Below are 23920 nucleotides of genomic sequence, written 5' to 3'. Positions count from 1 at the left end.
GACAGAGCCTTGTGTGACTGCTGAAAGGTAGGTTCCCAGCACCTTTATTATTAAATAAACAACAGTCCCCAGATTTCCTTGAGAGTTTGGTGGATTAAACCACTTGTAAACTGCCCTGAGATCTTTTTATGAAGGGCGGGATATAAATTTCAACAACAACAACAACTTGCTCTAAGATTTTACTGTTGATGAGCCCTCAGTTTTTCCTCTCCTCAGCACCCCCATCTTCCTCCGCTCTCTCTCTCTTTCTCCTTTCCTTCTTCAATTTCCTTCTAACAAGTGACAAAGGGAAATGAGTACCTGAGAAGTTTTTAATACTTGGGCTGTTTGTACACCATGCCTTTAAAGCTCATTCATAACACATTCCTTTCCCTCCAATAATTTCTGGGCATGATAGTTTAGCCCTCACAGAGTTGCAGTTCCCCCAAACCCTTAACAAACCATCGGGCTCAGAACTCTCTGAGGAAAAGAATGAGCTTTAAGGGTATATTGCAGGTGTGGAGAAACTTTGGCCCCCTTGATGTTGCTAAATTACAATTCCAAACTAGAACAATCAGGGATGGAGGAAGTTAGAATCACAGAATTGCAGAGTTGGAAGGACCCCAAGAGTCACCTAGTCTAACCCCCAGCCTCCATTCCAGCTTGTCAACATCCTTCTTAAACTGTGGCACCTAGAACTGGACACAGTATTCCAGGTGGGCTCTGATGGAGGCAGAAGAGAGCAGGACTATTACTTCCGCTGATCAGGACACTACTTCTGTTCATGCAACCTAGAATTGCATTAGCCTTTTTTGCTGCTGTCTCATGTTGTTGACTCACATTAAGTCGTAGCATATCCCGCAACACTTTGGAAGAACAAATGAGGGTATACCCCCAACCCCAACCCGCTGCCCCTGTTGCTCACCCCCTCATCATAACCACCACCCCCTCACTCATTTGCTGCCACCCCCTCACCCCCTCCCTCCCGGCTCATAGCTTTTCCACGGCCTCCACCTCCTCCTTCGCAGCCTGAGCCATCTTTTGGTCCTGTGCTCTGGTGTGAGCCACCTGACTCGCAGCACAGGGCAGGATGGGAAAATGCTTGCCTTTTGGTCCTGCATTCTGGCTTCGTCAGAGCATGGGAGGCAAAACAGAACATGCAGGATGGGATCAGAAAGTCAGACCGGCTTCTATGAATCCAGATGCCCCGCTTTAAATGGGACAGTTGGGTGGTATATCTTAGTTCAGCAACTTCTGGAGGGCCAAAGGTTCCCCACATCATGTATAGTCCAAGCAGCAAACAGAGCCAAGCACTGGGGGTGGTTCAAAGGCCTTCCAGACCAGCCCCTCTCCTCCACGCTCTGGTGCAAGGCAGACTATCAGCCCCCACAGATCACCCTATTGCAATCCACGCCAGAGGCTGCCACAAGCAGGGAGCAAACTTCAAGTCCCTTGGGCAGATTCCCTGCAGAGAGCCAAGTAAATCATATGGCAAAAAGAACCCCTGAACCAGAGGCGCCAGCTTGTGAGGGCCGACATTGTGCGCAGGACATCAGGAGGTCAGGAGGAGCCACGGCAGAACCAAATGCAGCGGCAGTGCGGCTTCAATGGCCAGTGGCTCCTCCTGCTGCCGCATTTTGGCCAAAAGGGCTGGGTCCCAGGAGTTGGTGCCCCTGCCCTGAATTGCACACAGCTGCAGTGGTACAGTGGTTCGCCAGAAGCGGCTTAGTCATGCTGGCGACATGACCCGGAAGCTGTACGCCGGCTCCCTTGGCTAATAAAGCGAGATGAGCGCCGCAACCCCAGAGTCAGCCACGACTGGACCGAATGGTCAGGGGTCCCTTTACCTTTACACCTTTACCTTGGGTTTCAAATGCTTTAGGTTACAAACGCTTCAGGTTACAGACCCCGCTAACCCAGAAGTAGTACCTCAGGTTAAGAACTTTACCTCAGGATGAGAACAGAAATCGCACAGTGGGAGGCCCCATTAGCTGAAGTGGTACCTCAGGTTAAGAACAGTTTCAGGTTAAGAACGGACCTCCAGAATGAATTAAGTTCTTAACCGGAGGTACCACTGTACTAACTAATGTGGAGATTGGCCAGATGCAGGCAGAGACCACCTGCCAAACCACTTGTATTTAAATGAATCCCCCCACTCATTAATGGCAGAAAAAGTGACTTCGGAATCTTCAAATATCAAACGGCTGTCAAATGGAAGATGGAGGCAGCTTGTTTTCTGCTGCTCTGGAGGGTAGGATTCAAACAGCAAGAAAAGAGATTCTGACTAAACATTAGGAAGAACTTTCTGACGGTAAGAACTGTTTGACAGCAGAATGGACTCCCTCAGAAGGTTGTGGACTCTCCTTCATTGGAGTTTTTTTTTTAAAAAAAACAGGTTGGATGACCATCTGCCGTGGATTCTTTAGTTTTGTCCTGGATCTTAGACAACTCAACCAAAGAGCTGCAACCCTAGACTAGATAATTATTCTATGAAGCCAGAAAACCCTTTGGCACAACAAAATCTTTGCGCATTTTTCAGTGGCCCAGGCCCGTCAGATTCACAATTTCAGAATGTGGCAAATAGCCACCAGTTGTCCCAGCACCTCAGATGAAAAGACCCTTTGAATAATAATAATAAGCTGTTTGAGGTAACAACTCATTAAAAAACAATATGCCCATTCAGGACCCATCAGTATGAAGATAATTAGCAATTCATGCCTAACTCCTTTCACAAAGAGGGCTTGAAATATGGAAAGACTGGCAAAATAGAAAATAATGGCGAAAGGGAGTACTGTTGGCTTGCAGAGATCGTTTTTCTTTGGAGCTTGATGAGATTGGGACCTGATAGTCCAAGTAAACAGTGAAGCTGAGTTGGCTCTTGGGGTTCTGTGTTGCCCTCCTAAACGTTGGGATGGGAGAGGGGTTTGTTTGGTCTGTGCTTAAAACTGAATTGACCCAGGGTTGTCTCCAATTAAGCTCTACTCAGAGTAGACCCAACTGAAATTAATGAACCTTAGTCATGTGCATTAACTTCAGTGGGTCTACTCTGAGTAGGGCTATGCATTGGCTACAAGCATTTATTAACACTTATTGGATTAATAAAATGATTGGAAAGTAATAACCTTTCAGATTTCACACTTCTCCAAATTATTCAATATGATTCTTAATTTAGAAACTGTACCAAAATGCATAAAAATTATATATTTTAGGGTAAAGCAAAATTCCACACATTATGATAAAATACATATGTAAACACATAATTATGATGAAAAGTGTTTTAAAGTACATATCTAAGTATGAATATTTTGTACAGATATTTTAAAATTGAAGACTAATGCAAAAATGGGACTGAGAAGACATATATTTACATTATATTTCCCATTAATTGATATGTTTCAATGTTTAGTTTGTTTTATAATGACTTTAAAATGTTATAAAGTTCACATATTCTAACTGATCTATTTGTTGCACTGTCATGTTGCGTTTCAAAATGATTTAGTATCCGTTTGTTCTTGTAATGAAGTATTGTATTGGTTGCATTTTTTGTTGTTGTGAGTTGCTTCCAGGATACCTATATGGAAAAGCAGCACACAAATTTAAATAATGAATAAATTTAAATGACAAACGCATGCAAAACAGGTAGACCTCCTGTGAGGGTTGAAGTGCAGTTCCCAGGACTCCTCCCTGTGAAGGAACTGGAAGGGTGAAGGAAGCGCCTGGCTGCTCAACTGCCCGCTCAGCGCTGCTTGCTGAGAACAAGCTTGGCAGATTTTCTTCTAAATCTCCACGCTCACATGGTTTTTAGATCTTTGGCGGCATGCAAGGCAGCAGGCAGGGCAGCCTTATCCCAGTAGCTAGTGTGTGTTCATAGACTGCATGTGTGTATGGGCATAAAAACAAATTCAGAAAATAAAGGAACTGCGCATATTGATGTTGGAAAACAGGCTTGAGTTCTAACATCACCAGCATTTCAAGTGGGAGGCTAATGCACCCATTACCCACAAGTTTCTTCAGCAAACCATGAGTTGTCCCACAGACAAGCAAAGATGATGTGGATTATTTCTCCAAAGCTCATTCCCCCCCCTCCAGCTGCTCTTGTGATTGGGCAGTAGTTGTTACAAACCCCAGGGTCCGGGGGGGGGGGCTTTTTCAGGAGTGGATGTGCTACTGCCTTTTTAAGGGAAGCAGATGCTGTGATCCATTGCAGTGGGTGCCGATCACCACAGCCTGGACCCACCTGGTCAACCTGCTCAGACTGGCTTTCACCAGGCAGGATGGACAAGGATCAAGTGAGAAAGCGGGTTACATCATTGCAGGTGTCTTCTTGGCACCACCAGGCTATATATACTGAAACAGACCCCATAAAATATGGGAAGGCACAGTACTGGAACTTTGACTGAATTTGCAAGCTTTGCACGGCACTATGGAGCCGAGCAACTTTTTAATCCACTGAGTGCCATGCAAACTGGTGCTGAGTGCTCCAGAAGGTCACCCATCACTTCTGCCTTTGGATCACCTGGAACAACTCTACAGGATTGCTAATCAAGGATGCAACACAGGTGGACTCTTAGGAGAGAGTGGGTCAATAGTTCTCCTCCCCTCCCGTCCCCTCCCCTCCCCACAGCGAAACAGAGTCTCTCTGGAACACCCCTGCCCCCCCCCCCGAGTATTCAGAGATGTAGCATGAGTCTCCAGGAGCAGACCAACTGACTCAGTTCCCCATCACGGAAAGGTGGGTCTGCTGCACACAGTCCAAACTTCACCAGGAAGTGGCCTGATCATGCCTGAATGCCGGAGTGCCATGTGGTGGATCTCAGGTGAGCCCTATCTGCTTACAATAAAGTTAGCTTTAACGTGTTAGAAGTTAATCTGGTTATAAAAATGTCTGTGCTCAAAATCCTCCAGTTTGTTCTTTCACACTGGGTACAAACAGCGAGCATTTTTGTGTTTCAGCATGTATATATGTATATACATGTGTGTGTGGTCATAAGATGAAATCCTAATGCGGCAAATGTGTGCTAAGTGCCACTTGCTTTCCCTCCTGGAGAATGTTCCTGTTTTCTGCCAAAAGAATCACAATGGCCCCAAAAGAATAGGATGTTCGCTATTACTATAGATTAGCCCGATTTACTTGCTAAGAACCTTGAAGCCAAACTACTGGAATGAAGGTGATATCGTCAAGTGCTTAGTGGACTTCAAAGCCTTGGCAAATTTGTTTCTGGTTTAGGGTTTCCATCACAAAAGCACCCAAGGTGGGACAAAGGGGCTTTGGGGTTAAGATGCTGGTGTTAACAAAACAACCCAAAGCTCGGTGTTAGGAGAAGAGTTGCTTGTGGCACCCGCCTGGCATGCAAAGGTCGCAGGTTCAATCAGCAACGTCTCTCAGTAGAGCTGGCAGAGGTCCTTAGAAGCCGTGTTGATAAAGGCAAGCTAGGTGAATCCAAGGTTTGCCTTATACGGCAGCTTCCTTCCTATGGAGCAAGAATTCTGGGTCTGAGATTGCTCAGCTCACAGCTTGCCAATGAGCTGGAAATGTCACTACAAATGTTACCACTGTAAGAACATGAAAAGGTCCCACATAGTTTTTAAAGTTGGAGAGCCTGTCTGCTTCACGTGGGCGGTGGTGCCCACGGCAGTCTCAAGTGGCTGCCCCAGATTATGCAAGCAATTCTGCAATTATGCAGAGGCTGGTGGGGCAAAACTCTGGGAGTGCAAGCAGTTGAGGAGTTATACCTTGGTATCTCCAGCGATATGGCAAGGGGTCCTGAATGGAAGCCTCTTGGGATGTGCACTTTCCCAATAGTACCTGACATTGCCTGTGGAACTCACTCCCACAGGAGGCAGTGATGGCCACCAACTCGGATGGCTATAGAAGAAGATTAGACAAATTCATGGAGAAGAGGGGTATGTTTCTAAGCACAATTTAAAGTGTTGGTGCTGACCTATAAAGCCCTAAACGGCCTCAGTCCAGTATACCTGAAGGAGCACCTTCACCCCCATCATTCAGCCAAGACACTAAGGTCCAACACCGAGGGCCTTCTGGCGGTTCCCTCACTGTGAGAAGTGAGGTTGCAGGGAACCAGGCAGAGGGCCTTCTCGCTAGTCGTGCCCGCCCGGTGGAACGCCCTCCTATCAGATGTGAAGGAAATAAGCAGCTATCTTATCTTTAAAAGACATCTGAAAGCAGCCCTGTTTAGGGAAGTTTTTAATATTTAATGCTGTATTGTTTTTAACACTCAATTGGGAGCCACCCAGAGTAGCTGGGGAAACTCAGACAGATGGGCAGGGTATAAATAATAAATTATTATTATTATTATTATTAGCTACTAGCCATAGCAGTTATGCTGTGCCTCCACAGTCGGAGGCATCAATTGCTGGAAACCACAGGAAGGAAGAATGCATTTGAGCACAGAGCCTGTTTACTGGCTCTCCATAATAGGCATCTGGTTGGCCACAACTGGTTAGTCCAGAACAGGATGCTGGATGAGATGGGCCATGGGCCTGATCCAGGAGGCTCTTCTTATGCACTTACGAGTTATGAGCAGGGGTGCCAATCGGGAGGGGGAGGAGACTATAGTCATTAATCATAAATGTTTAGATAAATTAAACCTGTATAATATAAGTGTGAATATGAATCAAACCATAGTTTGGGAGAAAAGCACTGGTTTCCGATTCTGTATGCCAGTATTACACTGCAAGAAAAGGGAATGCCTGCAATTTTTAGCTTTTGTGAGTTCTTGTATTAGAACTGATGACTTAAAAAAAAGAAGTGCTGGAAATATATTTAAGCAAAAGCAATTGATTCATCAAACTGATTATCATAGAATCACAGAGCCGGAAGCAACTTCAAAGTTCATCTAGTTCAGGGGTTTACAAGCTAGGGGGCCTAATTTTTTGCCATCACCGATTTTGATGACGGTGGCAAACGGTGGTGGGGGGGTGGGGGATAATTTGAAGAAGACACATGTTGCTGTGGGTAACAAATCATCTCCTAGTCACTCATCAGATTGAACATTTGATGAGCGGAAAGAGGGGGTGATACAGCCCCGTGCTCATTCAATCTGCATGGATCATCAGAGGAGGGGGTGCCTGGGTGTGTGGTAGTGTTTTGGGGAGAGTGTGGGATGATCACGCCCACTTGTTACCTCCGTACAGTAGACTAGTTTGCACATACACTTGCTATTCAGGAAACAAAGAGGCATTATTAGAGTTCTATCCAGGCAAAAACACTCAAGAAGGATGTGAAGCAGGGCAGGTGAGGGGCATGGCCTGAGGAGCGGGGATAAGGTTGTGGAGGGCAAATGGTTTGGGGATAGTTCAATGAGCTGGACAGAGAGGCTTGGAAGGCTGCATTTGGCCTATAGCAGCATCACAGGGCTTGCCCACACTTCCACTTGTACTGCTGCTTTCCCAGTTCATCCTCGAATCAGAGCAAATGTCCATTGTGTTTTCCACAGACTGATGTTTGCTCCGAGTCAGCAGTAAAGAGCAGGTTTTCCTGGGGAAAGGAGTGGAGCAAACAGAAAACCATTCAAATCCATGACTAGAAAGCATGAGACAAGTGGAAAACCTCTCTAGGCATGGGAAAGCAGAAGTGTGGATGAGCCCACAGTGAATAAAAACAGTGAAAAGATTACCGTCTCTTCCACAGGCATGCTGGCAAGAGGTTTTGGTGAAGGACTTAAAGTTCCCAATAGCAGAAAATGTGTGCAACGCTATATGGAGTGAAGCTCCTTTAAGAAACATATATTCCCAAACTAGAGAAGTTGTGCTGAAATTAACCTACCAATGGCACTTTAACCAACTAAGGGCTCACCCACAATTCTGTTTGTCCCATGTCTAGAAAGCACGGGGCTGAGTCGTTTTCCCTTGATGCTGCCCCTTTCCCAGGGAAAACCTGCTCTTTCTCTCTAAATCAGAGCAAACAACAGTCCTGCCCAAACTCGAATGGCTGTTTGCTCTGACTGAGCGCTAAAGAGCAGTTTCCCCTGGGAGAAAGGAGTGGGACTACCAGGGCACCGTCACAGAGGAGCCCCATCCCACTTGAGAAGGATCTCGCCTGCAGAATGTGAGGCCCAAGCCGGCATATATAGGTGGAGGGGCTCCTTCAAGAATCTGGCTCCTAAACTGTTCAGGGCTTTCAATGGGGAAAAAACCCATTGAATTGACTTCAGTATTGAATTGGCAGCCAGAACAGTTCATACCAGATACGGATTATATGATCTGTCTATAGTGTACTGTTCCCCTCAAATCTCTTGCAGCTGCATTCTGCACATTTTTAAAAAGTGTATCCCTTTTTAGAGTATGTGATGATAATCGCTTATGGAGAATTGCAATTCTGATTCTTTGCTTCCAAGACTTCCTCCAAACCCTCCTGTGCAGAATTTTACTCATCAGATTCCCTTCCAAAGGAGAGCCACATGACTGGCTCATGGAGAACAGCCATGCAAATGTTCACATTCATTTGGAGGCACATTCATTTTTGATTAAGGTGTTCTGATTTAAAGTGATGCTTTCTTGAGGTGAGAGAAAGAGAAAGAGAAAGGAAGAGAGAGAAAAGGCTGGATATAAAAGTGACCAGTCAATCAATCTGAATGTTTCTAGTACAGCACAAGCAAATAATAATAAAAAAGTTTCCCCTTTTTAATGGTTCATTACGATATCCCAGGAGACCAGCAGATCTTTCCTGGGAATGAGAGATTCTTGGATTTGCATTTATTCATTTCCTTATTCATTTATTTAAAATTTAGAAATCATGTTTCCATGGTACCAAAGGGTGCACAATAAGCAGCCATTATTAAATACTAAAACAACGAGGCTGTGGGGATGGGTGGGGATTAAGATCCTAAGGACAGCTCTGCTCCCCCATCTGGCTTCCCACAGTGGCCCCTGGGTGCCATGAGGGCAGCAGCTCTTTCCTCCTAATGTTCTCCAGCAACTGGCATTCAAAGGGTTACTGTTTCTGACTCTGGAGGAAGCACAGAGTCACCAGGACTCTACAATTCTATGTGTCTGCTTTAAAAAAAGTAAAAAAGTAAGCCCCCCCCCCACTTTGCATCCGCTCCAGAAGCTTAACCAGTTAACTGGCCTATTAGCTGCTTGTTCATTTCAACTGTGTGCTACTGCATTAGAAAAACAAAACCCAAAATAATAATTAAAAAACATCACAGCAAAACTACCAGTCACTGAAACAAACAGAAAACAAAGGAGGACATTTAAATAGAAAATAAGGGTTTTTTTCTTTCCTTTCCCATTTCCCCAGCTTAAGGCCTAAGCCGATCTGTCTATGGGCAACACGTAACCTCCGCTGCATTCAGCTTTTGCTGGGATCCACGAGGCATTCTATCCGCCTGGAGGAAACTTCATCATTCAATATTGTGCGAATGGATGATCTTAGGGTCGTTTTACAGGTCTTTCCTCTCTCTAAACCTGCTTGCGTTGGGTTTCTGATTGGGGTCACTGGTGCAAACAAAGAGTCATTTGCGAAAGCGGAGAGAGCGGCTGTGGAGGGCAGGAAACAGAACAGCCAGGGCAAATTCTTAGTGCTCATTCACCTACGAGACCTTTCTTTCTTTGCAGTCAAACCAACAAAGGCACTGAAGCCTAGCTGTGTTTGCCAAGTATAAAACACACCTGGAAGGTGGCGGCGGGGGGGGGGGGGGAGCTTTAAACTCTATCACTGAAGGAACCAGAAGGTCTGCAAACGCAATCCATTTTTGATTGCTCCTGTTGGGCAATGGGGCTATCTTCCATCTTAAAAGGAGGATTCCGAAAGAAGCAGGTTAAATCTTTTGGAGCTCTGATTCAATAGAACAACTATGGATTGGTGGGTTAAAAAAAAAACTTAAACATTGATTATGTTTATATCTAAAGACATTATATTTCAAAAGTGCCTCAGATGCTCACGTATTTAAGGCAGCGGGGGCTAGTATTTTGGGGCCTAAGGGCCACATTCTTTTCTGGGGGCCACAATCTCTCATGTGCACTCTCACATGTACATGGGACATGTATGCACAGAGGCAGATACCAACACACAGACCCCCTCTCACTCCTCTGCTGGAGGTCCCCCCTTTCTGCTCATCAGGTGCTCAATCTGAGGAATGAGGAGGGGGTGATTTGCCCACCTCAGCACTGTGGTGTCTTTAAATATTTCTCCTCATATTGCCATTGCCAGAAAAATTGGTGGGGGCTCTGTGGGCCAGTGAAATGGGCCCAGAGGGCTAGGAGCTAGTAGTCACCCCTGCTTTACAGCTACAGTGCTACCTCGGGTTACATACGATTCAGGTTACATACGCTTTAGGTTACAGACTCCGCTAAGCCAGAAATATTACCAGGACCTCAGGTTAAGAACTTTGCTTCAGGATGAGAACAGAAATCATGCTCCGGCGACGCAGCGGCAGCAGGAGGCCCCATTAGCTAAAGTGGTTCTTCAGGTTAAGAACGGTTTCAGGTTAAGAATGGACCTCCAGAACGAATTAATTTCTTAACCCGAGGTACCACTGTACTCTCTTGCAGAGAGAGATGATTAAGAAGATATATTTGTTGGAGTGGCACATGGGTACTCACGCCCCGAGACTGCCTGTCACTGGTATGAGCAGCAGGCAGTACCTCAGTCTCAGATACAGACCCCACAGTGATTTGGATGCATATTTTGGGGACGATGGAAGTTATAGGAAGGTTGTATATTTGCTTCTGCAAATGGTGATCTTGTAACTGCTGTGTTTACTTAGACTTTATGTTGGGGAAGGCTGGTTGAAACAGAGAGCATACAGAAAGCAGTCTGGTCTACTGGGAGACTCTGTGGGCCTTTGATACTTCAACACAAAAGATGCAAGGGGAATTTGGGAAGGAGATGCTATGGTCCTGGAATTCAGTAACACTGTATTTCATGGTGCAAATGTACAAGGCTCACACTACAAAAAAAACACACACCAGTTGTCCTTCATTTGATGTTATCAGAACTGCTTCTTAGGTACTTTGAAGTTCCAGCACACATGCATGGCTTACATGTCTCATACCTCCAGTAATCAGATCACAGTTTATTTATTTTTTACTTGCTTTTCCTTACCCTGTATCTCAGCTCATGCATTTATATAGCCACTACCTTTTCTGCCAGCTTCATGCATCTGATAAAACAGGCTTCTGCCTACTAAATCTCAGACCCAGATGTATTAGCTACCCCTCAGGACTAGCTAATTATATCACATAAATCTTTGCATAGGAAGAAATAGATGTGTATGGCAGATGAAGGCTGCACAGCAAATTGTACCATAGAATCAAAAATTTTCAGCGCTAGCTAATCCACAGAGAGGATGTAGACACAAAATATCTCAATCTCCCTCTTCACTAACAGCTGATGACATGTTCTAGCGGCATAACTGCTTTCCATCACTCATAAAGACAGACACCTGGTTTCCTTTGCTTCAAATCAAACTAGACACAGAATTTTTGCACTTCTTTTTTTTCCTAGACTCTTTTGAAGAAGAACATATGGGGGCTATCAGATAGAGAGGAAGAAAAGACAGCAGCAAATCCAAATGCCGAAGGCAAGAAATGCACACCTGAAATCACAGTATGAATAGAAATGATGATTTAAAACACCAGTCCTTTTACCTCTGACCTTTATGCACAACTTGCTTAGGCATCCATGTAGCTTTACATGGAGTTGTTGTCTATCACATTCTTTCCGGTGCCTCTCCTCTGAGTGGACAGTGCACCATTTCAGCCACCACAGTTTCCAAAATGCTCTTTCGTCTTACATTTAGACACCTGTCTAAGGGGAAAGAATTTGGTTGCACCACAACCCCTGGGGGTTGCCATCCGCAGTCCAAATTTGTTCCTTTGGGAGTGTCAGATACAGTACCCAACCTCCCCTTGGGCTGTAAAGAGATGAAAAGGCAAATCAAGACTCCTTAGCAGGTGTCCCTTAGATGGTAACAAAACCTTCAACAAGACCACAAGGCAGACTACAAAAAACTCTCAAGTGAAAGCCAAAGAGCTTTCCAGACCCCAAGATATTGAAAATATGTGAAATGATTTCCTACCTGGAAATGTTTGGAATCTGTCCCCCATTTTTTTCCTGGCTGAAGAAATATTCACAGCACCACACACACACACACCCCACCCAAAAAAACCCCAACCAAAATGCAGCAGCAGCAAAAAACAAGACCCTCAGACTTATTTTATCCACCCTGTTTAGTTAAACTCCACAGCTTACTGAGCAGATTATAGGGCATATGAAGCCCTTTCCTTTGCCCTCAGCTCTCATGACGTGAACTTACCAAATAAACGCGATGCCTCAGAAGAGGTGGGCCTGTTGGTGAAGGGGGGGGTAGTGAGAGGAGTGAGGTAGACAGAGAAGATGGAAAACAACAGGACCTTTAAAAAGTATATGTAATCCCTTCACAGCCAGAAATGTTAAACATGACAACGCCCGCTGCAAACTATTCTGAGGAAGCGCCTTTGACAATGCCACAAGAAAAACAGGTGCTTTGATAAAATAATTTTATTCTGATATGCCCGTCGATCTGGGAAATTTAAAATTGGCTGAATCAACTGGCCTGTTTGTTTCACATATGTGAGAAATTGCTTCTGTTCAGCATGGCTTGGGCCAGCCTTCACTAACTTGGTGTCCTCCCAGCCAACAAGCTGATGGGAGCTGTAGTCTATAGCATTTGGGGGGCACCAGGTTGGGGAAGGAGGGATTGGTTACTACCTTACCAGAGGCAGAGAGGGTGGAAAGCTCCAATGCCTTGTGCTTCTCCATCTCTGTGCTGCTCTGCAACATCTTCAGTGAGATGTGCAAGCTCTCTCTGTGCTCCACTTCAGGAATTGCGGAGAAAACAGGAAGTAAAGAACACGAGGAGAGAGGCAAATGGGGGCCATCTAGTCCAGCATCCTCTTCTCAGTGGCCAACCAGGTGACTCAGCGGGAAGCCTAAAAGTAGGGTTTGAGCACAACAGCACTCCCCCCCCCCCGTGGTTTCCAGCCGGTTGTATTCAAAGGTGTTAGGGGACACATCATGCTCCTTCTAGGGTAGTTTGTCCGCCTTTGGTCCCCACCCTGCACTCAGTTTTCACCTGTGGCTCTAGAAGCTGTCTGCATGTGACAGCAGCCACACCCGGGAACAGCCTCGACTGGCCAGCTAACCAGGTGAGGGGAGCAGATTGGTCTGAAACCCTCAGTGCGTTAGGGACTTGCCCTGCATGTGGAGACAGACTCCGGCGGATTGAGTGGACGAGACCAAGAATGGGTCCAACAGTCAAAAAGGCGGTTTCTGCATGTGCTGTAGAGGGAAGTGAGGGGAGATGGGACTCATCCACCTGGGGAGGTAGCCCATCTAAGGAAAAGGAAAACTCCGATCCTAAACCTTGCAGGATATCTTCAGGAAAAGAAAAGGCTAAGGAGTAAACTCTACACAAATGTGGAATGGAGTCACAAAGGCAGTTGGATGGCGCCTTGTATGCCTCCTTCTGGCAACTCCTGCAGCCAAGCTGGTGCCAAATGTACTGCTCTGCTTTCCTTTGGACCATATTAGTGAGACTGAGGAGGGGTCCTGTCGTTTGGGCAGCCCAGGACCTCTATCTATACACACCGCCCAGGTCTGTGCCCCGGGAAGGTCACTTTGATGCGGCTAACACAGCCATTTTTCACCCCTGGAAGTGTACTCCATTGTCTCTTGAGACCAGGGGTGCCAACTTGGATAAAATATTGTGGGGGCCCAGGCAAACCCAGCCCTGCATAATTGATCGCATGGCGCAGTGCACACGCACCATTTGAATGGGAATGCCCATCAACTTTGGGGGGGCCGGTCCCCTCAAATATTTTATTGTGGGGGCCAAAGCCCCCATGGCCCCTAGGAGTTGGCTGCTATGCTTGAGACAGATGGATGCCAACAAGAACTTTCTCCAACAGTGCAGGAAACACACAGCCATCAATATCCCTCTCCTGCATGAATTTGTCTAATCCTCTATTACAGCCATCTCTGTTGGTGGCCATCCCACTGAGCCTAGAAGGAGCCATTTCCACAGTTTAACTATGTGTTGTGTCAAGAAACACTTTCTTTTATCAGTCCTGAATCTTCCGGCATTCATTTTCACTGGATACCCACAAATTCTAATATAATTGTAGAGGAAGAAAAATACCTCTCTGTCCACTTTCCACATGGAATCCATATCTTAATGCCCTTCTATCATGTCCCTTTATTCTCTCCTCCCTCGTGTCCCTTTATACCTCTCCTTCCTCGACCAAACAGCCCCAAATGCTGCTCCTTCCTCTTGATCATTTTGATCGGTCTTTTCTGAACCTATTCCAGCTCCACCATGTTCCTTTTGAGGTGAGGCAACCAGAAATGTACACAGTATTCCAAGTGTGATCACACCATTGATTATGATATCAACAATTTCAATCCAATTCTAACCACTATGGAGGGAGCTGTACCCAAAATTAGAGGAACTTAAGATTTGGATCTCAATCCTTAGTAGAAACCAATAGCTCGTCCTTTCGTTAATTCTGACAAACAAAATAGGTAAAGCATCAGTCTCAGGGAATCAGAACCTGCTGGATGAGGCCAATTGTCCATCTAGTCTGGCACTCTGTTCTCGCAGTGGCCAACCAGATACCCCAAAGGAAAACCCAGAAACAGGATCTAAGGTCAAGAGCCCTCTTCCCTCCTGTGGGTTCCAGTAAATGGTATACAGAAGCATCGCTGCCTCCAATTGTGGATATTGGATTTACAACAGTAAAAAGCAGTTGTCTAACACAAGAGGACAACAAGAGCAGATGACTGGTTTAACCTTTGCCCCTTAATGAATATCCATCCTTACTTCACTCCTATGAAAACATCATGCAGTGTTCTGTTGGGGATTTCACAGTGCGAGATAGGGGGCAAATATTGGCCTTTGCCCCAAACACTGAGTGGCCGAGCTAGCCATGGAGAAGGGCCTCACCAGAGAGTTGATATGGGTAGTGCCGTGTGTCTCTGTGTGCAGAACAAAGAGGCACGCTGGTCTCCCCCTCCCGGGATCCTTGCAACTTCTTGGCCTCTGGCCGCCCCTGCCCACCCTAATGACGGACATTGTGCTAATGATTTTGTAAAACCCAAGCAAAGTTCCTTACTGAGTGCACCATGGAAAGCAGACAACTATTTTGGTATGCAAAATGCTAAGCTTTCCTAAGGAGCTTACAGACTAGGCTGCATGGAATAGACGGGAGTGAACAATTCCATGTTGGCCTCCAAAGCAAAGTCTGCAGACTCTGCCATTTGCAGTGGAGGATATTAAAATGGTAAACGGTGTGTGTGTGTGTGTTCTCTTCACTTCTGTGTTTCGCACAGCAAACAGATACTTTATCCCAAACATCTCTCTTTCCCTTTTAATTTTAAGCTTTCAAGCAACAATGGAGTTCTGGCTCCCAGGGCCATAGCTAGAGGATGGCAGGTGGGCCCCTGCCAGGGGCACAGGTGAGAGGGGGGCGCAAAATTGGCTAAAAATATGTCCGTAAATAAAAATATTGATTATTGCCTCGTAAGAAAAAGTTTTAAACAGAGGGTGAATTGAATGGGGGGGGGGCGGTTTGGAGGAGAGGCGGAAAGAAGAGCTAATTTGTCCGTGGCCAGGGGGCGCAATCTGGACAGTTCTGCCAGGGGCGCAAGATCACCTAGCTAGGGCTCTGCTGGCTCCTTAGTCAAAGAGAACATGCAACCTTCCTTTTTTTGGTAGCATAATGTGATCTGTCTTGCAAACAAAATCTGCAAAAAACAAACTAACCCCACCCTCAAGTGCAGGTGGGGAGTGGGACTGGATGATCTTGGCAAGAGAGATCTGATTGCATATGCAGGGCCACCAATTTAGTTCTTGCAGAGAGGTGTTTTCAACTTCTTCCTGATTCTGCAGCTTCTACCTCACTCCCCAAATAATGCATGATGAGCTGTGTGGAAATCAGGCGTTGTTCCTTTTTCCTTTTCCATGCAGACTGCAAGGAATTGTGATCGCTTGCCCTCCCTCTCTGCTGTCAAAATTTAGCTTGTGGGCTCCCAGAGGCAGCAACTGGTCTTTCATTTAGGCAGGGTTGGCAGCAAAGATTGACATGGTTGGGAATTTGCTGGGGACCCGGTGACAAGAGCCCCCAGGACCTGCTGCAGGACGGGCACACCTCCTCCAAAACCTGGAGCCAGTACTGTGTTTACGGTACCATGTATACTGATAGCAGTGATGCAGAGGTAATCATGATGATCCTAAGGAATTCTTAGCCTTCTGTCTCCCCCTTTCCCTACTCACTAGTCCTGCTGGCATTGTCGTTTCCATTCTCATAGCTGATCCTGCCCCCGTCGTCTGTGTCTGAGCGGTCCTGGCGCTCATAATGCCTCTCGCTGTCGCCGTTCTTGTCCCGACTGGACGACGATCTCCTCCTGCGCCTCTTTCTCCTGTAGCCACGTGGCACTGGCACCCCAATGTAGATGGAATGGTAATCTGCTAGGAAGAGGAAGAGGAAGAGACAGAGGCGAAGAGAGAGTGCAAGGGAGGGAGGATCAGAGGGGGAAGAAAGAGAAAGGCCCACAGGGTAAAGCTCCAAAATCATTCCCAACAAATCTCTTGGGCTCTCTTTCATTCTGTCCCTGGCTCTGTTGGAGGGTATGGAGTTATGTGACGCCCAAAATACCACCATTAGAAAAAATCTGAAGGCAGCCCTGTACGGGGAAGGTTTTTTTTAAAAAAAAGTTTAAGGTTTTATTACAGTGGTACCTTGGTTTTAGAACAGTTTAGTTGATGAACAACTTGGAAATAGAACGCTGCAAACCCAGAAGTGGGTGTTCTGGTTTGTGAACTTTGCCTTGGAAGATGAACATGTTCCGCGTCCTGTCGAGTGTGTTCCATTTGTCGTTTGTAAAAAAAAAAAAAGGAGGCTTCCTGTTGAGTCTGTTGGCTGTTGAGTCCTGAGAACCCACGCAACACAGAGGTGATATTTGGAGCTTTTGTTTTTGCTATTTTTTGCATTTTTGTTTGTGTGGCTTTTTCATTTTTTTGACTGTGACTTGTTCTTCGTTTTATGGGACTGACTTGTGACGGTGGCTTGTGACTTTGTTTTTGTGACTGTGTGGAACCCAGTTCAGCTACTGATTGATTGATTGTGTGACTACAGAAATGGATACAAGCCCCCCCATACAAACAATGACTATCATCGGTGCACCTAAGAAAAACCAATAATTTTAATTTTTATCATCTATAATACTCTTATTTACAGTATATTGAATATTGCTTTCATTTTATTGATCAGTGGTCTTGTTAGATAGTAAAATTCATGTTAAATTGCTGTTTTAGGGCTTGTTTTTAAAAGTCTGGAACGGATTAATCCGTTTTGCATTACTTTCTATGGGAAAGTGTGCCTTGGTTTTAGAACGCTTTGGTTTTGGAACAGACTTCCGGAATGGATTTAGTTTGGGAACCAAGGTACTACTGTATGTCATTTCAACAAGTTTTGCATTACTTTCTATGGGAAAGTGTGCCTTGGTTTTAGAATGCTTTGGTTTTGGAACAGACTTCCGGAATGGATTAAGTTTGGGAACCAAGGTACTACTGTATGTCATTTCAACAAGTTAATTAATTAATTGATAATAAATAATAATAATAATAGAAGCTGAAGAGGGAAAACATGCAAGGGCGATATTTTCTTCATGCTGATGTTCAGATGCCCCATAAAATGGGATGCTTGGAGGGTCTGTAATTGTACCCTGTCCATCTGACTAGGTTGCCCCAGCCTCTCTGATGGTTCTGCTTTGCCTCTGCAGTTAGAGGAAGCAATGTTTCTGAATCCCACTTGCGGGAAACCATTGGCGGGGAGAGTGCCGTTGTACTTCAGTCCTGCTTGCAGGTTTCCCACAGGCGTATTGTTGGCCAATTTGAGAACAGGATGCTGGACTGGATATGCCAATGACCCGGCAGGCTCTTCTGATGCTCAAATTTTCCGAGTTTTGTGGCCATAAAGGTTTTTGTTGATTGTGTTTATTACGATTAGTTTAGTATTTCTGGTGTGTTTCTAAGTCACTTTGGGTCATTTTAACAAGTGAATTAAAATTAATAATAATAATAATAATAATAATAATAATAATAATAATAGAAGCTGAACAGGGAAAACATGCAAGGACAATACAGTCGTACCTTGGTTTTTGAACATCTTAGTTCTTGAACGTTTTAGCTCCCGAACGCCACAAACGTGGAAGTGAGTGTTCCAGTTTGTGAACAATTTTTGGAAGCTGAACAGGGCTTCTGCGGCTTCCGATTGGCTGCAGGAGCTTCCTGAAGCTAATCAAAAGCCGTGCTTTGGTTTTGGAAGTCAAAGGGACTTCCAGAATGGATTCTGTTTGATATCCAAGGTACGACTGTATTTTCTTCATGCTGATGTTCAGTTGCCCCATAAAAAAGGAGTGCACAAGGCTGCAAGCCTTCGCTAGTGGCCACAATGGAAGGCAGACAGATCAAACTGTGACACATGGAGTCAACTTACCATCTTCATCATCATATCGCATCCTGGAGGTGCTGAGGCCTCTCTCGCTCATTGCGTCTTCATCATCCATCATGGCCAATCAGGGGATGCTTAGAGTACAAAGAGCAGGAGGAACAATTAAAGTCTTCTGGGTTTGGTTTTGTAAGAAAATCATTTTTATTGTTATTTCTCATCAACTCAGGACCTACACAACATAAGAGAGAGCTCCTCCACATCCCTGTCTTAGACATCCATGGAAACAACACAGTGTCAACACAGTGTAGTCAAGCGGGCACATTTTCACCCCATCTTTCTTCCTCCTTCTCCTGTAAGGAACTTCCTAACAGAACAATCCTGTCTCTTTTAAAAATTGGATGTCCTTTTATCCAGATCTCTAGGTAAGATTTTGCTAAGCCTCAATGCAGTAGGCAAATTAGAGTCCTGTATGACATTAGCACCATCATGCCCCACCACCTCCATTTTACTTGTATGCTGCCTTTCTACAAAAAATGATGCCCAAAGCGGCTTACAACAAAAATGAGAACAATAAATCACAAAACAAGGGTTGCCATATTTCAAAAAGTGAAAATCTAGACACAAAAGTTGTTGCAAAGTTGCTAAGCTGCCGGGGGGGGGGCAATAACTCAAAAAAAGAGAGTTTTTAACCAATTTTTTTCAGGAAATTCGCCAAAAAATCAACACTTCCTATATGCCAATATGGGCTGCCGGACATTTTAAAAAATGTCCAAAAAATTCCACCCAGACACAATTTCTGACAGACGAATCCCAGCTATGTCCAGGAAATTCCAGACGTATGGCAGCCCAAACAAAACACACTGTCTCAATAGCAATTTCACTATAACAGCAATAACAAAACTGGAACATATATCAACATCAACATAACTTTGTAACACAAAGCTTATAAACTATGGTGTTACGGGCAGCAGAAGTTGCTGAAATAAATAAATCAAAAATATTATTTGGTGGGGAGGGGTGACAGGGACAAAGCCACCCCCCTTACAGCAATTCTGGATCCTGGGACTACTCAACCAGTTCTCCATAGTTGTTGCAGGGTGGGTTGGTAAGGTTGCTTCGCAGTTAAGCTTTCCACAATAGTTTAACTGTTTAAATTGTTACGCTTTTTAACTAGCTTCTGGTTTTTTTGTATATTTTAATTACAATTTTTTAAAATGCTCCCATAGAATTGTCTTATTGTGTGTGCCTTTTAATAATTGATGGATTTTGTAATTGATTTTACACTTGCAAACCGCTTAGAAGCCATTTGGGCATGTGAGCAGTAAATAGTAGTAAATAGCAGTAAATTCATAAATAGTAAATAGGTAATCAATCTCCTCCACGTAGCATTGGCTGTTAACCTTTTACCTGTGAATCCCAGCAGGGGAGAAGAAAACAGAAAATTCTGATCCAGCGGGTAACTGGCCAAGAAATCAGAGAAGATGGAGAATTGAGTGACTGGTGATGTGCTAGTCTTTGCGATGGTGTTTTGCACTTCTAAAAATGGCATCAGCCTGATCATGCAAGCCAGTGATTAGTCACAACCAATGTAAGTGTTAGCAAGGGGCTCTGCCTCACCATCATTTGAAGACTTGCTTCTTCATGCTAGTGAGCTCCATTTTGCCAGGGAAGGTGAACTAAGCAGAGGCTTAGGGAACTGGCACAAGAGCATCCTTTACCTTCAGGAGTGATGCTTCCCAACTAGACAAAGGGATGTGAGGGAATGCAGGTGCCTTCCTCTCTGCCTAGTCTCAAACTCAGTCAAGTCACCCAAGGCATGCCGACTCTTGGGCCTTTCAAAGAGCCCCAGTAAAGGCAGACCCATGCCTAAAGCACTGGGGAACCCACTGGCACACTCACCCCAGATACCTGGCCAGCCATCAACACCCATTAGCATTTGTCACGTGTAGGAACCCCATCATAGGAAGCTGCCTTTTACTGCCCCAGACCACCTAGCATTAGCATTGTCTACAATGGTCATAGGCACCAGCTCTTCAAGGTTTCAGGTAGCAGTCTCTCCCAGCCCTACCTGGAGATGCCATGGCTTGGGACCAGGATAACCAGAAAGATCACCTCACTCCTTATATACCCAGCTGAGGTGAGGGCCTCTTGCAGGTGCTTTCTTATCAGGAGGCCTGTTCCACACAGTGTAGGAACCGGGCCTTTTGTGTAGTGGCCCCTGCCCTTTGAAATCCACTCCCCTGGAATGTTAGGCAGGCACAACCTCCCAGGCTGCCTTTTAATTGCCTGCTGAAGACCTTCCTTCAACACGTTTCAAAGTTGAGGTCTGCTTCTGTACTGGAATTGTTTTAAAGATGTTTTTATAGTGTTTTTGCTTGTTGTTTGCGACCCTGGGCTCCTTTCAGAGGAAGGGTAGGATATAAATAAAATGAGTAAATAATCGAACAAGGAGGCAAATAGAGGTGGGGACTCATGTGACTGAATGACACTCCCCCATACTTCTTTTTTGAATGCCCTGAACCTAGAAAACATGAATGGCACTGGGAAATCTAAGCTAGCACCCTTCCCCTTTGTGTCTAGTTTTATGGGGGGGGTGAGTTATGGAGGATCATTCAACCAGCTGCCACCTGCAATCTAAAGTGGCCCAGGCACACACATGTTTATCACCTCATCTGCTGCTTGTGAGATGGAGGTCACACAGTCTACATATTAAGGCAGAATTATTGAACAGCAGCATATTCATCCACAAAGAGTGTTTCTTCCAAGGCTCAGCTTAAGCCATAGTGTCAAATTTCTATTCTGTGGCATCTTTCCCTGTATAGCACCTGCAGAGTATCTGAGTCTTTTTTAAAAAAAATAATAAAAAATAAAAAATCACGAATGCATATTAGTTTGCTAATTATTTCATGTGCCCTGATTGCCCTTCATGGGTGCCTGAAAATGAAAGGGTGATTGCTCATGGCAGGAAAATCAATCCCCTCCAAAGTCACTTTGAGACTGAACCAGCAGCCAACACCCATTCAGGGCTTCCACCCGCTGCAAACGAAGAGCTGGAATCCATTCATTTCATTACTGCAACACTCTGACCAACAACTAAGAGAAAATATTGTTGCATTGCAGCTGATTAAGGAATATAAATGCTTATTTAAATATTTATTATGACTGCTGCCAGCCAACTGACAAAATTTTAGTTGATTAATCACCTGAGTTTTTTAATCAGCCTATTGCAGTGACTTTACAAGTAGTCCCACCACACTGCAAGACTTAAAAGATAAGTTGCAATATCCCAAATAGGCTTACTATGGAGTAAGTATCACTGAAGTCAATAGGCCTTTTCTTTGGTTAAACATGCACAAGGTCAAGCTGTTAGTTGATTAAAGCACCCATGAGAGCTTTTTGCCTCTTTGATATCCCACTTTCCTTTTTTGTCGAATGAAAATCCTAAGCTAGGAGAAACCACAGGGCTCAGTGTTAATGCCGCCTGCCCACCTCTCCCTTTTCTGAACAATTCCAGCACCTGACAGGACTACAAAAGTTGAATAAATATTGCACTACTCACACTTGAAACGTCCCAGGAACTACTCCAGACTGAGTTCAGGGGATCTGCAGCCAGTCTGGGGCTCTACCAGGTCTCGGGTGGCTGAAGAATGAGCACAGAAGTCACGGATGCAAGGGCACTATTGACTCCCAGTGCCCAAGGCTGGACAGCCTCCCAAATGAGGCCACCAGGATTGATTCTTTCAGAGCACAGTGACATCACATCATGGGACACAGATAGATTCCCCACAGATGCTGCACCAGCAAATACTGCTTCGCTCAGATAAATGCAATCAGCTTAAAGTAGCCAGTCTTCAGGTGGTCCACAAGCCAAGATGGATTTTCGTTTAGGGCTCTGATCTGTTGGAACTCACAGGTGGAGGGACTGCAAGGCCACAGTGGATAAAGTTAGGGGAATTGTTTGGATGGGCAAAAGTGATGGAGTTTCTGAATGATACAGAGGGCATGGACTCTACCACTGAGTACCAGATAGGAACAGCAACATATCCTGTTGGGAGGGCCATATCTGCCAATTTCACTTTCTCTCTTGAAATCAGGTCTCTGCTTTTTAGCACCAATGTCTGTTTTTTAAAACAAAACAAAAACAAAAAAACAAAAAACAAAACAAAACAAAAAGTCCTCATGAAAATTCAGCAGCATTTTAAATGCAATTTTGTCTTAATGCATTCTTGCCTAATATACACATTTTTGCAAAGCAATTCTCCCTAATATAATACATTTTTATATTAGTGAATACATTTTTGTATGCATTTCTAGGCACACTTAACCCCACTGTATGCATTTTGTAGACATTACTTGGCAGGAGAAGAACCGACTTTCCAGATTCAGAGAACAGTACATTTTGGAGGCTTTTGGTGTTTCTGCTTGCTTATTGTTCTTGAAGGTGCAAAAGTAGGTAGCTTCACTTTTAAATGTGTGCTGAATCAATGATGTGCCCCATGCCTCCTACCAGCTATGATAAAAGCATCTGGAAAGGCCGGTCCTCAAAATTTGAGCCTCAAATGCAAGTTGCACCATTTCAATAACCTCTCACATTTGCTTTAACCCACTATGCTGATGGCCATAACCTACATTGCAAAAAATAAAAGGTACCCCTATTTGAATAACCCTAGAAATCGTTCTTTGTTTGACAAGTGTTGTTCTATGACATCCCATATAAGAAGTTCAAGGGATCAGAGGCAACCTGTACTCTGAGCTGATGCAGAAGTCATGCACTGAATTCTTTAATAAAAGCTCTGGGATTTCCTGAGCCATGAGTTTGAGGCTTTCATCCAAGGGTGGGAATGAGGATAGCTGTATGTGTCATGTATGTATCATGTGCTCTGAGCTGTGCCCCCTGTGCTAGCTTAACCATCTCAGAGATGCCTCACTGGACCCTCTAGAGACCCCATCCTGAGCCCTGCCTCGATCCCCAATTCTCCCCCATCACCCCCTGCACCTCAGGTACAATGGTAACGGTGGACCAGGCAGGAAGCCCAACATCATTAGGCTGGCATACAGTTTTAGTAGCAGGGGTCTTCAGGGCAGAAGACTCAACTTGGGAGGAGCAAGCAGGCCCAGCTGAAGCCATCGCTCATCAGAGGACCAGGAAGAAGCAGGGACTATTTCAGTCTGTCTCCCTGGACCTCTACTAGATTATCAGCAGCTCCCTTTGGAGAGCAGTATCCCCCCCCCCCCAGCACCTGAATCATAGAATCATAGAATCATAAGAGTTGGAAGAGACCACAAGGGCCATCGAGTCCAACCCCCTGCCAAGCAGGAAACACCATCAGAGCACTCCTGACATATGGTTGTCAAGCCTCTGCTTAAAGACCTCCAAAGAAGGAGACTCCACCACACTCCTTGGCAGCAAATTCCACTGTTGAACAGCTCTTACTGTCAGGCAGTTCTTCCTAATGTTTAGGTGGAAACTTCTTTCTTGTAGTTT

General features: G+C 45.0%; 1 protein-coding gene across 1 annotated transcript in view; it reads right to left on the bottom strand.

The window, feature by feature from the left end:
• SLC4A5 (solute carrier family 4 member 5) overlaps positions 1 to 22048 on the bottom strand; it is an 84830-nt gene extending 62782 nt beyond the window's left edge. The window contains exons 1-3 of the mRNA XM_083453765.1: positions 21995 to 22048; positions 18481 to 18569; positions 16257 to 16451 (exon numbers count right to left, since the gene is read on the bottom strand). Of these exons, the coding sequence (XP_083309891.1) occupies positions 16257 to 16451; positions 18481 to 18553 (268 nt within the window). The 5' untranslated portion in view covers positions 18554 to 18569; positions 21995 to 22048. The remainder of the gene's footprint in view (positions 1 to 16256; positions 16452 to 18480; positions 18570 to 21994) is intronic.
• Positions 22049 to 23920: the final 1872 nt, after the last annotated feature.

The sequence above is a fragment of the Podarcis tiliguerta genome (genome assembly GCF_965153285.1).
Source record: "Podarcis tiliguerta genome assembly, chromosome: 8".
Lineage (NCBI taxonomy): Eukaryota > Metazoa > Chordata > Lepidosauria > Squamata > Lacertidae > Podarcis > Podarcis tiliguerta.
The sequence above is the reverse complement of the archived record's forward strand: the minus strand, read 5'-3'. Positions and strand labels throughout refer to the sequence as shown.